Genomic DNA, 15,338 nt, shown 5'->3' on the forward strand with positions numbered 1-15,338 from the left:
CTGCTTGTCTGCTGGAATCGCCTCAATGCTCTTGAGATGCACAACAAACCTCGACACCTGAAAACCTCACCTGTAAAACATCCCTGTTTTATGGGTTGTCTCATTGTTGCCCCTCTAGTGCAGCTGTTATCAATTTCATTACCACCAAATGCATCAATGGTTTAAACTTGTTAACATTTCTTATCCACTGACAGCTGCTGATGTCCTTGTGCTGGTGGAAAACAATCTGTGAGAGAAATGTGTGAAGAAATGACACAACAGTGAACTTTTGCTCATCTTTTTATTTCTTGATTAATATTCACATCACTAATTAACAATTAACCACAATGAACATCTCTTTCATACCAAATATTCAGAATTGAAAGGGGAGATGAGCTCTATCTAATAGGACAGATGCCTCTAACAACCAGCAGTTGGTTTGTTGTCTTCTGCATGCTCTTGCTATGGTGTTGCGCCCTACAGAGTAATACAGCACACACACACACTACAGTGGGTTTATTCTACAGTGCTGAAAAGTAGCTTCTTTTTGCCTGCTGCCTCTCAGGTTGAGTAAGGGCAAGCAGAAGACCAGAATACAATACACACACTTGTAATTTTCCACTCCACTTGACATTTAAACAGCTGGAATACTGGTTTAATTGGTAGCTGCTGTATATATGGTAAAGGACAGAGGTAAAATCAGCTGCTTTTCAGTGCTGTGGTGCTGATGAGCCACTGCAGGTGGGAGACGTGGTTAGGGGCTCCAGATATATCTACCAACACTACTTTTGAAGTGTTTGAAACTTTGCTTAGGATCAGAAGCACTTTTCTTTTACTTTACAAAGAGGCTCAGAATGGTCTATTATTTTTGTTATTGACAGTGGGAAGATAATTTGGTCCATGACTTGCCTTAATTCAGTCCCATGTTGGTAGATATGTCAAGGTGTCTACACAGGAGCTGTTTAATGAAGGGTATTACTTTCTGGTGGTGGTAGGCAGAAGAAAGGACTCACCAGTGTGTGTCAGTGCAGTTCACACCAAATGTTGCCAATTCTGAGGCGTGTCCTCATGTTCTCTTTATGCAAAGCTTCTTCAGATCAAATCTAAGTGGACACACACTGGTTCTCTTCCTGCCTGTCAGTTTGAATCTGGTAAACAGTGTTTTCCATATGTGAGCTATCTTCCAAAACAGAACAGAGACAAACCTCATACATGTATTCATAATCTTGCATCTTTAATACATTTTTAAAACATTCTTGAAACTTCAGCAGCCCTTTTCTTGATGGAAAAAAGGCAGACTCTGAAAAAAAGTACACTTTTCCTTCCCTATGCTTTCAGTCTTACCAGAATGTCTTACCTCAACACTAACTAAGTTTATGAACGTAAATGCCCGTCTATCAACATCCACTACACCCTGTTAAGAAGTAAGATTTTTTTTTTCCTGTTTTTTTTCTTCTTTTTATTTCATTTGAACTAATTTGAGTTACACGTGGAGTGATAAAAACATGATGGTGTCTATATACAGTGTGAAATACTAGTGGAAGGGTGGTATTCGAGTGCAATAACTGGGAGTTCAAACGGACATCAGAGTGAATCTGATTCTTACTTTCTGTCCAAGCTCCAAAGTAACATTAACTGTATCACACTCTTGATGACTGTAGTAAACACTGAGCATATTCCCATGGTTCTATTAAAACTTTACTAACTTAAGGGTCCATTGGTTTCCTTACTGAATATCCAAAGACAAGACTCAAATCACAAAAACCTCAGCTGGACTAGATTGCATATTTGAAACTGATAAGAATATTTGAGCTCTTCAAATCTCCAAATTCCTTTCATTTATAAGATAAGGCCATATTATATTTTTCATAACCACTTACCGAGTAGGCTCCACCATCAATCTTTTTATCTGTTAACTTGGGACCATTGATACAAGCATGTTGTAGGCTACTGTCTGGCTCATAATCAATGGTCCCAAAAAGCTGCTCCTAAAGAACTTTGTAAATTAACAAACAGCATTTTTTCACATTGAAAAGTTTGTGTATACTCATAAATACCACAAAGTTGTGTACAAATACTGGTCGCCAGGGTGGAAAGCCTTAAATATTTTTGAATTTTTCTGTTGTTATTGAATTCTTTCTTTGATTTAATGTGTTGCAAAATGAAACAGGCTTAAAGTTCATAGCTTTAAAGAGGGCCTGTGGGGCTTTTCTATTTTCTGTCATGTATAGAACTTAACTTGAATAACATTATATTTGTATTACTTTAGAAAATTTACCTTACCTTAGATTACTTTGTCCAACTCATAGGATCCATCAATCAGAACAAAGCTGGTTTAAAGCCTTGTTTCAGGTATAGGATGAAGTGAGGGACTGCACAAGCAAAAGACCAGCAAGGATTATTTTGAACTCTACTCTAGCGCAAGAATATAAATATGGAGCTCAACATGATTATAAAAGGGCCACTTTAACGCTCTTGATTTCATAACATCAGCTTTTGTTATTTAACACACTGTATGCTAACATTAAAATCTGTATGCTAATATTAACACACTGTATGCTAACACTGAAACCTGTTCTTGACCAGAGATAGTTTTAAAGTCAGCGCTCTCAGAATAAATCAAACAAGGGGCCCACTGGCTCCTCCAAAAGGTCATTAAGGACCTTGAACGGACTACTTACAGAATGTTACTCTGCAGCTTGGCCAGAAAATAAGAAGCAGGGAATGTTAACAGGGACAACATGAGAGCAGACTGGAGAGCTGAGTGTCAAATTATCGTAGCCACAAAAATCCAGATCTAAACACACAACATCAGCTCATCCCACCAGATGTTCACGCATGGAGCTACACCTTACTTCTTCTTATATATACACGATCCACAACCCAAAGTGCTTTCATACTTTTGTTCTTCTGCTCCAGAAGAAAGTTGGTTCACATTATTAATTTCACATATGACCCACGCATATGTCATGTAACACATGTTACTTTTAGGCAACGCATGGGAATGATCTGGAGGGAACAACACAATATTGAATATTCTTAAATGGTGCTTTTAGTTGTCTTAATTGTTGACTATTTGATCACTTGCTCTTTGAATATTGTAACGTCATCTAGCTACCAAAACTGTTTTGTTCCCAGAAGCACACATGTACAGTACACTGCTGACAATGTTTACCAACATACAGTGAAGCAACTTTAATATCACTTAAGTCCATCAATAAAATGAACAAGACTATGTTCAAGTGCACGAGACTTTTGAGTTTTCTGGGGAACTGTACATAATTTGTATGATTATGATAATATTTAGTGTTCCAGACACAATAATATAGTGATAGCTTGAATGAGGGCAGAATGGAAGCCTTCTGCAGCGTCTCTAATAGTGATGTAAGCTTTCTCACTCAGCCTTTGTTAAGAGCCAGACTATCAGTGTTCCAGAGGCTAAGCAGCGCTCTCTACAGGATGGATGCAGTAGTAACACTTCACACATCTGACAACTATGGGAGCACGCCACAGACATGTCACTAATCCCTCAGTGTTTTCAGCAGAGACCATCCCAGCCTTTTAATGCACGCTGAGCACACGGGGCCTGTCCGTATTACCGGGCTGATACAGAGCGATGCTTTCAGTGTGCAAATCAAAGTCACATCACAGTGCTGGCTTATTAGAATCTAAACTGTACCTAAAACTAACATGTTTGATTTCTTAAGATAGCATCTGGAATTACAACAAAATGAGCACACTTGGCTTTCAGTTGATTATTTCCTATAAAGCATTAAGCCATTCAGGTTTTTTGTGTGTGTACTGTGATCCCGCGCATTATTTTTATAGCTTACACTCAATGGGCCTCATTATAGTATCTGCAGGCTCCTCTCGGATGTGCTTGGCTGAAATACTGCTGCATTCATGGCATGTTGGAACTGGGCAGTTCCCGCTGTCCAGTTTACTTTAAGAGTTTCAATTTTTACATTTTTTTTAACTTTGAGGTTTTTACTTAAACAAAACTTTAAAAAAATCACACAAGCTAAGCACTAAAGCAAAAAAACCCAAACAAAAACTATTTAGCTCCTTCTTTTTACACTACAGATGTAGGGTAAACTCATTTATACGCCAGAGAAGGCATTTCATCGACTGCTACTGTGGGTAGTCACGGTGGCTAAATAGCGCTCAGTAAGTTCAATCTACTAGACAGTCCAGTCTAGTATAAGTAAATCACTACAAAGGAAACTCTGGTGTTAGATCAGCCATGAATGCATTATTTCATTTACGCAATCTCTCTCCTCTCATAACTACTGGATAACATCAGTGGTTGTCTGTCCTTCTCTATCTGAACGCCCTGTGCATGTGCAGGTAACTGGAGGCTTTCCCTACACTGTATTGCTGTCAGAGAACTGGAGTGAGACACGGGTAGAGGTGACAGATGAGGAGGTGGTGCAATGAGGCGATGATACCATCATGAAAATGGTATAATAGGAACATCACACTGACACAGCTCATCACTATTTGAACAATATCGGCATAGACCACCAAAATAACAGACAAACAAAAAAAGAAAAACAATAAAGAGTTGCTTTGATTCCAGAACAAAGAAATGCTTTGTCATCAGCACACCACCTCCATTTTTTCGGTGGTGCTTTGTGTTTGTGTGTCTATTTGTGTATGCACACCAGCAAGCATATGTGTGCTTTCCTGTATCAGTCTGTGCTTATGTGTGTGTGACTAAATGGTTTTATGGAGTGGGCTCTACAAAGCACCAGCAGGAGGGAGGATTTAACTAGAGGTTGTTGCTCTGCAGCCCCAACCCTCCACTGGGGTCAACCACATTACCAGGAAATGCCATACAAGCTCAGGGTGACTGCTGAGGTCCCTCATGATGGGTGCAGGTGAATGAGTGGGTGTGAAGGTTTGCAATCACTGCGGGAGCCAAACAATGATGTTGATTTTTAAGTGTAGTGCCCTTCAAAGCTCAAATAAAGACTTGTATGTCTTGAAATAGCTGTTGATTAAGCTAGTACTTGAATACCTTCATCATCCCAAAACAAAATATCCGCAGTGCTGATATATCAGGCGAGTTGTGCTAAAACCACGTGTCCAGGACTGATCTGCAACCTCATTTCCAAAAAGTTGGCCATGTGTAAAATGTAAATAAATGCAGAATGCATTGCTTTGCAAAAGCACTGAAATACTAGATGAAAAAACAGAAGTCAAAATTTCAAAGAAATATTTTTTAAAATATCCATTACATTTTTAACATCAGCAGCATTTTTCAAAAAAAGTTGGATCACCTTAAGGAATTTTTTGTAATTGTTGAAAAATGTAAGTCAAACTTCTGCCACTATGGGGCAGTGTTTCACCAGTGAGCGTGTAGATGCCTTTACCCAAAGTGTTCTTAATTGCTCACCTGGTTAAATAAAGCTAACAGTGACTCATTAAACCCTAGTTCAGCTTGAGTGAATATCCCCACAATATGCTTTCAAATGAGCATTTTCACATCAAACGGCATTTTAATGATCTACAAAGCCTTCTGCCTTTTTTGGGAAAAGAGGTTGTAAATCAAAGTATTCAACTTCCTCTGGAGAATGTGGACAGTAAGTAACAGAGAAAGAAAAAGAATTGTACTCATTTATCTAAAGCAGAAGTTTTTGTTAGTGTATCCTGATACATGAACAAGTGTTAACAAATTCAAATGACTTAATACTGCAGGTGGCTTGGAATATAGCAAGCAGAAAACATGCTGTAGAGTTAGTCATCACAACAGCTCTCTGAGCTTCTACATTTTTTTACACTGTGCCAGAGATTGTGCCCTATAATTTCAATCAAGTACTAAGAAAAGGAAAAAAAAGCTCCCGAGCGTACCGAGGTGAAATAAAAGCTGATGTTGAAAAACAGCTGGATCCCTACAGTAGCTTCCTCAGTTGAAAACTCCTGCTCTGTTCTCTCAGCATTGTCAAGACGACTTACTATTAGTCAGCGGTGAAAATTTGCAAGGAACCATTTGGCCTGTATGGACATGCCAACCATAGACCATCACACAGATTCCACAGATCTACACTATAATGACTCTGAAATGGAGACATTTAATGTGCTGGTGTGACTGAATGTTTATAAAGAATCCTGTGACACTGTGATTGACACTGTCCACCATAAGTGCTACATTACATTATAGAGTGCATGTGTTCTGTGCCACTCCGTTTAATTCCAAGGTTTATTACCATCCTTCAATATCACTCCTTCAGCTGGAATTTATATTCACTCCTTCAAGGTCAATTAGAGAGATCTTAACTTTAAAAACACTTGGCTCTGAGATCAAACACAGATTTTTTGTGCCAAATCCTCTTTGAGCCAAAACCACCCAGAGTATCAGCAGAGCTCCTGTATCCTCCCTCTTGCTGCCTTCATAATGCACGAGTTACATCGCTGAATGATTTCAATTGTACTAAAACCATCTGACTTTTGAGAAGCTACAGCACTGGTTTTAAAATCCATCTTCAGATTTGCTTCCAGACATCTCTCTTCATAGCCGCTCGAGACCAGATTCATTTTGTGCTCTTTGCAGCCACGACTACAAACTGTTAGCGTCATAATATTAAAATTCAAGGAATCATTATTGTGAAGAACTCTGAAGAGACAAACTGGTGCACTGATACCAAGAGAAGTAACGTGTGATGAATTGTAGACTGACCTGTAATGAGACGTCTGATGACCTACGAATGGTGCTGTTTTTGTTAGTTTGGTTTTTAAATGTCAAAGCCTGCCAGAGGGTCTAGAACAAAGCTCCATTACTGTGATCTGAGGCAACTGTTTTCACTAGTAGGGTGAACATTCTATGAGAAAAAGTGGCTATGGTCAAGATACTTAATAGAGCACTGATTGATTGATTGTGGGATTATTGCTTTGGGGTTGTTACATTTGGGCTTTAAGGTTGGAATGACCTTGGTCAGTGCTTACAAGGAAATGGCATCAGTGGAGAAGCTGGTGGAAACCTGCACAGAGAAACATGGACAAACAGCAATTACTTTTCTCTGTGGTAGGTGGGGCAACCCAAGGGTGACAAGGGGCCAAAGGTTAGAGTTGGTAGCAGGAAGCTGGCAGGCAGATCCCAGAGAAACACTGAGAGGCGATCGGTCAGTTCGGTGCTGCGGTGGGCAAGATGAAGGGCGGGATCAGAGGAAAGTGACTGCGCCGTGGTAGTTGGTTGGTCAGTTGATTGGCAGGCCAGCGAGCGCCATGCGTGTCCCACCAAAATCTGCGGGTCATTGGGACTCAGTCTGAGGTGAGACAAGTTAAAGAAGAAAAAACAGATGAAGCGCAAAACGAAGAGAAAATGATAGAGATACAAGGATGATAATCTCCAGAGTTTGTTGTTTTATCAGCCTTACAGACTCTAGCTAATGTCTGCTGTGAACTCATATGAATTATGGGGCAAATGATCAAAATGACATTTTTAAAATTGTATTAGTGCTACAGCCATTCATCAATTAAGATGAGCTTAGCAACAGCAACAGTGGCGGAAGTCTGTTGTCCCTCTGAACTCGGGGAGTCTGGAGACCAGCTGTGCTAAAGATGAATTTATCCACCATGACTGGCTCATCTTCACTCTGAAGGTCTCCTCATAATTTCATTTCATAATCTGGTAAAAAGGTGAGCTGGTTTCACTACTCTATCTGACATGTAAGCAGGGAGCGGGTATATGTGCTCATTCATTCATAAACACACACTATCTACATTATGTATTTTTAATTTACTCCTATTGTACATGTACCACTATTCATAATTTTTATTTTAGGGATCTACAAGAATAGGTGTATATGCTTTAATGTTGAAAAACCCCATTACTGTTGTCATACTGTAGCTTCCCTCTGTACTTCTTTTCACTTTTCATGACACATGACAACAATAAAGCAATACTGGTTCTCTACATATCACCGACTCTTATAAAAGATGGATGTAGCCACTGTGGCATGGCTTCCTTGTTAGTTTAAACATTACAGGTTCCCCCATCTTGTTGTTTTGAAACTGGATGTGACCAGCGTGAGAAAGATCTGAGGGAAACTACATGTTCATACTGTCTGAAAGGCCAACCTTCACCCTCTGCTTCTCATTAAAAAGGACTGTAGGTTTAGGGGACTTCAACATTGGCTCCCAGGCTATATCTTTTAGATAGAATCTGGCAGAGACTTGTGATTGAGAAGTTAGTACTATATATGACCACATATTCAGTCTCTGGTTGCACTAAAAGATATGAAAAGAGTGTTCAGTTTATGTATATTTTGTTTTGAGCTGGGGTTTTTCTGTCATCTTACTTACCAACCTAACCAGCTAATTTTACTGTTAGCTATTCATTTTGCCTGCTTGTCCAAATATAGTCATGCATATTTTAAAACCCCAGAAAGGCAAAGACCAAAACGCTATATTCCATTTCCTATTAACTGGAAATAGAAAGTGAGAAAGTAAAAGAGGACTGCTGAATTTGAATACAGCAAGTATGAGAGAAGCATACAGATGCTAACATACAGTGGCTTGCAAAAGTATTCGGCCCCCTTGAACATTCCCACATTTTGTCACATTACAGCCACAAACATGAATCAATTTTATTGGAATTCCACGTGAAAGACCAATACAAAGTGGTGTACATGTGAGAAGTGGAACGAAAATCATACATGATTCCAAACATTTTTTACAAATAAATAACTGCAAAGTGGGGTGTGCATAATTATTCAGCCCCCTGAGTCAATACTTTGTAGAACCACCTTTTGCTGCAATTACAGCTGCCAGTCTTTTAGGGTATGTCTCTACCAGCTTTGCACATCTAGAGACTGAAATTCTTGCCCATTCTTCTTTGCAAAACAGCTCCAGCTCAGTCAGATTAGATGGACAGCGTTTGTGAACAGTAGTTTTCAGATCTTGCCACAGATTCTGGATTGGATTTAGATCTGGACTTTGACTGGGCCATTCTAACACATGGATATGTTTTGTTTTAAACCATTCCATTGTTTTCTGGCTTTATGTTTAGGGTCGTTGTCCTGCTGGAAGGTGAACCTCCGCCCCAGTCTCAAGTCTTTTGCAGACTCCAAGAGGTTTTCTTCCAAGATTGCCCTGTATTTGGCTCCATCCATCTTCCCATCAACTCTGACCAGCTTCCCTGTCCCTGCTGAAGAGAAGCACCCCCAGAGCATGATGCTGCCACCACCATATTTGACAGTGGGGATGGTGTGTTCAGAGTGATGTGCAGTGTTAGTTTTCCGCCACACATAGCGTTTTGCATTTTGGTCTCATCTGACCAGAGCACCTTCTTCCACATGTTTGCTGTGTCCCCCAAATGGCTTGTGGCAAACTGCAAACGGGACTTCTTATGGTTTCCTGTTAACAATGGCTTTCTTCTTGCCACTCTTCCATAAAGGCCAACTTTGTGCAGTGCACGACTAATAGTTGTCCTATGGACAGATTCCCCCACCTGAGCTGTAGATCTCTGCAGCTCGTCCAGAGTCACCATGGGCCTCTTGGCTGCATTTCTGATCAGCGCTCTCCTTGTTCGGCCTGTGAGTTTAGGTGGACGGCCTTGTCTTGGTAGGTTTACAGTTGTGCCATACTCCTTCCATTTCTGAATGATCGCTTGAACAGTGCTCCGTGGGATGTTCAAGGCTTGGGAAATCTTTTTGTAGCCTAAGCCTGCTTTAAATGTCTCAATAACTTTATCCCTGACCTGTCTGGTGTGTTCTTTGGACTTCATGGTGTTGTTGCTCCCAATATTCTCTTAGACAACCTCTGAGGCCATCACAGAGCAGCTGTATTTGTACTGACATTAGATTACACACAGGTGCACTCTATTTAATCATTAGCACTCATCAGGCAATGTCTATGGGCAACTGACTGCACTCAGACCAAAAGGGGCTGAATAATTACGCACACCCCACTTTGCAGTTATTTATTTGTAAAAAATGTTTGGAATCATGTATGATTTTCGTTCCACTTCTCACGTGTACACCACTTTGTATTGGTCTTTCACGTGGAATTCCAATAAAATTGATTCATGTCTGTGGCTGTAATGTGACAAAATGTGGGAATGTTCAAGGGGGCCGAATACTTTTGCAAGCCACTGTAAGTCTGCAAACTATAGTAAACCACACATTGGACAATTTTCCTGTAGTTTTGAAGATATTACCATAAAAATAATAGCAATCTTAAGTTCCTCAGATGCTGAAAGTGTATTAAGACTATTATTTTGCACCTGCAGGCAACAATCAAATTGTGTGCTATTCTGTGTTGATAGGTGAGATCTCTTAGAAAGTCAGCACAAGTGGCTCTGAACAAATAATACCAGGCTGTCAGGCAGATAGCCTCAGGTAGCCTTATCTAAAGCACTATCAAAATAGCTTAGGCAGTTATTATGCCTGTGTGGTACAAGGTGACACAGATAAATAGCTAAAGAAAATCCTTGATTCAAAGCAAGGCATTTGCGGTTCAGTAGCAGTGTTATATCCACAGAATAAACAGAAACAGAGTAAATGCAACAGAAGACACTACAATTGAGTTTTTGCAAATTCTCAGAACAGTGACTTTCAAGCTACATATTGCTAATAAGTGAACAGTAGGCCATTTAAGCTGTGGATTTTCCTATATACTGAAGCAGCATTAGATGGGGTTGTGATACTTTGGAGAGGTTTGCTCCAGCCAGGTGTTGGAAAATACATAAAAAGTTAAAAATCTTGGTTAAATTATCTATTGATTGTTTTCAAACAAAGTTATAACAGTGTAATTGTCACTTCAAATGTACAATGGAAAGCATTAAAAAGCAAGCAGAAGAAAGAGTTTTTACCCACAACTTACTGTTAACTTTAGCTTACAGGTGTTAGCTACAGCATTAAAAGCTTTAAGGAACAATTACCTTTTTTTCTGAGATTTCTTATAGTTGTACACCTGAACCCTCCAGATTAAAGTCCCTACATTTACAGATTAAGGGTTCGCAGATATGAGTAGCATAATGTGAAGTGACTGGCTGGGATTAAGAAGCCTATTCTCATTTATTTGGCACTTCAGTAGCACACCTGTCATAATTGTAAAGTGTATGTATGCTCAATAAAAAATGGAGCCAGTGTGTGTGAGTGTGTGCCTTTACACCCACTTGTCTCAGTGATGCATTTCTCTGCACTGAGGGGCTCCCTCAGTCCATCTCCCCCAAAAGGAGAGGGTGTGGTTTCCTTCATGCTGTTCTCCTTAGCAACACCTCCAGGTGCTGTTGCCTTAGCAGTGACTCCTGGTCCTGTTGTCTGAGTGACACTTGGGGGTGATGATGTTTTCTGCTCAGTTTTCTCTTCCTGCAGCCAAAAATAAACACACAGTTCGTAGGGGTCAGACAGAAACATGGGCATACAAAGTTTGAAAACTCTCATGGTGGCACACGGTGGCCAGTAGTCGCACAATGAATCAGCAGAACCACAAAAGCTAATTTTCTGTGAGCTGCTAACACATGTTTAACTGTGTTTAAGAGTGACCTTTTGTCCATTGGTCTCTCCATTTCCTGCCCCCACGTTGTCCATAGATCCAATCTTAGACTTAGCCTTAATGTTTAGCTTATGGGACTCAATCTTCACATCACCACCACCTGGGATTAAAAAAAAGGAAAAATTAATATGATGCCATTTGGGTTTAATGACAAGAAAAAGCACAAATGTTTTGGGATGGACCTGGCTTGTGTTTGATGTTGTCCTTGGAGCCACATTTGGATGTCACCTTGCTCACATCAACCTTCTTATTCAGGATCTGCACCTGGGGTGGAGTACATAAAAATCTTGTCTTTTTATATTCTAAGTCATTCAGTACAATGCACTTTCACTTCAGCGTCCACTCGAGGCCACTTTAGAAAATCGCTATCATTCATTATACTGCACCTGCCACATTCATATAGAGGCGTGACATTCCAGACAATGCAACAGAGTATGTGAAATAGACTCACAACTTTTTTAACCAATCATGCTTAATTTCATGTTTCATTGTTTTAGAAGGTGCCTTTTTGTTTTGTTCGGCAGTGCTCCGTTTGTGCAGATAAATCAGGACGAGCTGTAACTAGAATGTTGGAGAAGGCAGTTTTTAGACTGTTGTCACACCATGACTGTAGAGTAGTGCGTTGGCAGCTGGCACGATGACCTGCCTCACAGCATGTGCTAAAATCAGTCAGATTCACATATCAGATGACAGACTGGAGAATGAGATGACCATAACTCTGCTGATAAAATTTTATTAGTAACACAAACTGTCAAAACTTTTTGTTGGACCCATAGCTTTCCCTAATGTGAACGGATATTAAAGAATAGAAACAAATAGTTAAAATCCTTAAAAGCCAGTTTCAATATTCATAATGTCATCTTCCACTATAAAAACACATCAGTGATGTAAGTAAATACAGAAAATGTAAATGTTGGTGTTTTTTTTCCTGGATTTTGCCTTGATATCCTGTCTCTTTCCATTAAAATGAAACCACCATAAAAATTAGACAGTGTTCATGTCTTTTTTAAGTGAGCAAGCTCAAATAATTATTTTATTCACTGTAACATTTCATCACCAAATGAATTCATGCACATCTCCAAGACAATGCGACACAGTTTGTGCTTCATTCAGTGGTTCTACTAAGGTGCAGCAGCTTGCAGATGTAAAATGTATCCCCCAGCATAGAAACTGTATCACATCATGTATAAAGCATGCTTTAACTAAAAGAAACAGTGAAAACATCCAGATGATTTTCAACCAACGCTCTGAACATAACCTGCTCCCGACAGCTTTAGTTTTTAAATCTCTCACCTGGAGACTCGGTGCAGTTTAAAGGTTTGAGGGTAAAGACTAAAGATAAAAAAAGGCTAGGCTTAGTCTATGTACAAACCTGATATGAGGTCTGTGTATTGTGTTTTAGTAATGCTAAGTTGTATCTAAGAACTTATGTTTAATATTGATGCTCATGAGGGAAATGCGAAGACTTTAGATGCAGCTGAAAAATGTTAAACCCTCAAACTCTCGTGGCAGAGGTCCAAAGAGCCTTCAGGGAATGCTGTTGGTCAGCAAGTGGTGATTTCACACCTGTTGATCTCTAATCTGAAAATAACCAGCTCCTTCGCAGTTCAAGTTCACAGCATACGTTTCTATGGCAATATACTCCAGTAAGAAATGAATAATCTTCTTAGTATAGAAAACTCAGGATGAACGCTGAAGTTACCTTGATAAGATTAAATCCTGCTTCATAGTACAGGCCTCTGGGCACCATGTCGTCACCATGAGTCAACCACAAAGCTCTACATACCAAAGTATTCTAGAGTCAAACATGAGGCCTGCTACAGCTAATTCTTGGCCATAATTATTTAATGTAAAAGGACAATAATCCCAAGCAAACCAGCAAATCTATAACAGATCTTAAGAGAGCTGTGTATAGACAAATCCCAATAAACTTCCAAATGACTGTTTTAATTGGTAAGCACTAGTAAGTAAAAATGACAGAAGGTATACTTTCTTTTTACCATGACCTTTTACTATGACTGCATGTCCCCACACTGAAAAAACCCCCCAGTTTATTTGAGCTGACAGAGCAAAGTGGTGGTTTTGAGGATAGACTGTGAAAGATGGAAACGGTCACTGTGACTCTGGTTTTCATTCATCAGATTCAACAACCTGGCTGTTATACCCTGCTTTATCACCTGTTTTACTCCAAATTGAGAACATAATCTCATCAGTTAGCAGCAGGTTAATGTATTAATGGACTTCTGTACAATCAGACCTCTTTTTCAACTACAGGAGTTGCCCCCTGATGGCCATTAGAGGTTTAAAGGCTCTTCTACAGTGGCTTAACTTGGAGACTAAATTAATCTTTTGTATATACTCTGTGGTTGTGAGAGATGGCGATAGTGAAGCAGGTTTTCAGACCAGGTAGAAACAAGTCCTGAAAGGGTAGGCATGAGAACCTGCGGTCAGTTCATTTACTGAACATTAAACTAAACCCGGAGGCAAACCGCAAAGTGCACTTGTTTTTATTTTTGGAATTGAACCTTGGAAAATTTTTTTGTCAGTCTCACATCTTATGGGTGCTCCTATTTACTAAATTTGTTTGAAGAGATCCAATCGGAGAACACCGGAGGACAGTGCAATGTTTATAAGTCAGACTGATTCAATTTCTTACCAATATGTATGAGATTATTTGGCGATTGTTTAAACAGGAATTTTGTTTTGCAAGAGCAATACTGTATGAATGTGTAAATATAGACCCAATACAATATGCATCCCCCAACGATGGACCTAATTTACATACCAAGAACATAAATTCCCATTTTATCTCTTTGTAACAAATACACCTGCTAGGTGAGTACAAGGCACAAGGGGCATTCCCAACTGATCAACATTTTGAGCAAGATAGTCCAAATTAGGTTAAATTAGCATAAAATGTGAGAGTCTCCTTCCAGCTTCAGCAGTACTTACATTGCCACCTCCAGGGACATGTTTGATATTGTCCTTGGAGCCACAGCGAGAAGTGACGTGGCTGAAGTCCAGCTTTTTGTGCACTATCTGAACCTAAAGACAAGCAGGCAGACACACAGACAAGCAACATGAGGAAAGAAAAAAAGACAGAAAGAAAGAAAGAAAGAAAGAAAGAAAGAAAGCAGATCAGCTGGCAGGTTTAGTTGACAGGAAACAGAGTAGCCTTGTACTGTAAGTATGGAAGACTTTTTGCTATTCATTCTTTATAGAAGCTCATTGATGGTCTGCACATGAGACAGCAAAAATGCTTTTGGTACATTATGTGACAAACCATCAAAATGAGAATGTTAATGGGAAACATTCTTAGAAAGAATCAATGCAGATTCTTACAAAAATGAATGCATAATTAGCAAAAGATGAGAATACTGAGTGAATAACAACAGAGCGCTTCCATAAACAGCAATAGCTACAAAAAAAAAGCATAAGACAAACACTCAAAGATGAGAGAGAGTACATGCAAGAGAAGAGTGCCGTGGACAGTAATTTTGTGTTAACACATGCTGCTAAAAGCAAAAAAGCAACCGCAAGTGACAGATTCAGAACAACAGAGGGCACAAGGTGGTTTTAAAAAGATTCAAAAATAGACCAGTTTGCAGAAAAACCTGTTGTTCTGTCTGAAGTGCTTTCAGCAGTACACTACAAGCTGGAAGAACATGTTATATGGTCAGCTTCTCTCCTTAGTATTTCAGCTTTGGCTACAAATGAGATACATAACTGAAATGTAAAAATCTCTGGCTCTCTTCCACAGCATGTCTTTTGTCCTGTCTTTCTTTTCTCACCCCAACTGGCTGCGGCAGATGGCCGCCCCTCCCTGAGCCTGGTTCTGCCAGAGGCTTCTTCCTGTTAAA

At 39.7% G+C, this 15,338-nt stretch overlaps 1 protein-coding gene across 5 annotated transcripts in view; it reads right to left on the reverse strand.

Annotated features, from left to right (window-relative positions):
• Positions 1-261: 261 nt before the first annotated feature.
• Positions 262-15,338, reverse strand: part of map4l (microtubule associated protein 4 like) — a 128,119-nt gene continuing 113,042 nt past the window's right edge. For 4 of the 5 annotated variants that reach the window (XM_063461916.1, XM_063461918.1, XM_063461915.1 and 1 more), the window contains 5 exons: positions 14,431-14,523; positions 11,661-11,742; positions 11,469-11,578; positions 11,099-11,291; positions 262-7,244 (listed from right to left, as the gene is read on the reverse strand). In XM_063461916.1, coding sequence (XP_063317986.1) covers positions 7,240-7,244; positions 11,099-11,291; positions 11,469-11,578; positions 11,661-11,742; positions 14,431-14,523 — 483 coding nt within the window. In that variant the 3' untranslated portion in view covers positions 262-7,239. The remainder of the gene's footprint in view (positions 7,245-11,098; positions 11,292-11,468; positions 11,579-11,660; positions 11,743-14,430; positions 14,524-15,338) is intronic. The other variant, XM_063461917.1, reaches the window with a different exon arrangement.

The sequence above is a fragment of the Pelmatolapia mariae genome, linkage group LG18 (genome assembly GCF_036321145.2).
Source record: "Pelmatolapia mariae isolate MD_Pm_ZW linkage group LG18, Pm_UMD_F_2, whole genome shotgun sequence".
Taxonomy (NCBI): Eukaryota; Metazoa; Chordata; class Actinopteri; order Cichliformes; family Cichlidae; genus Pelmatolapia; species Pelmatolapia mariae.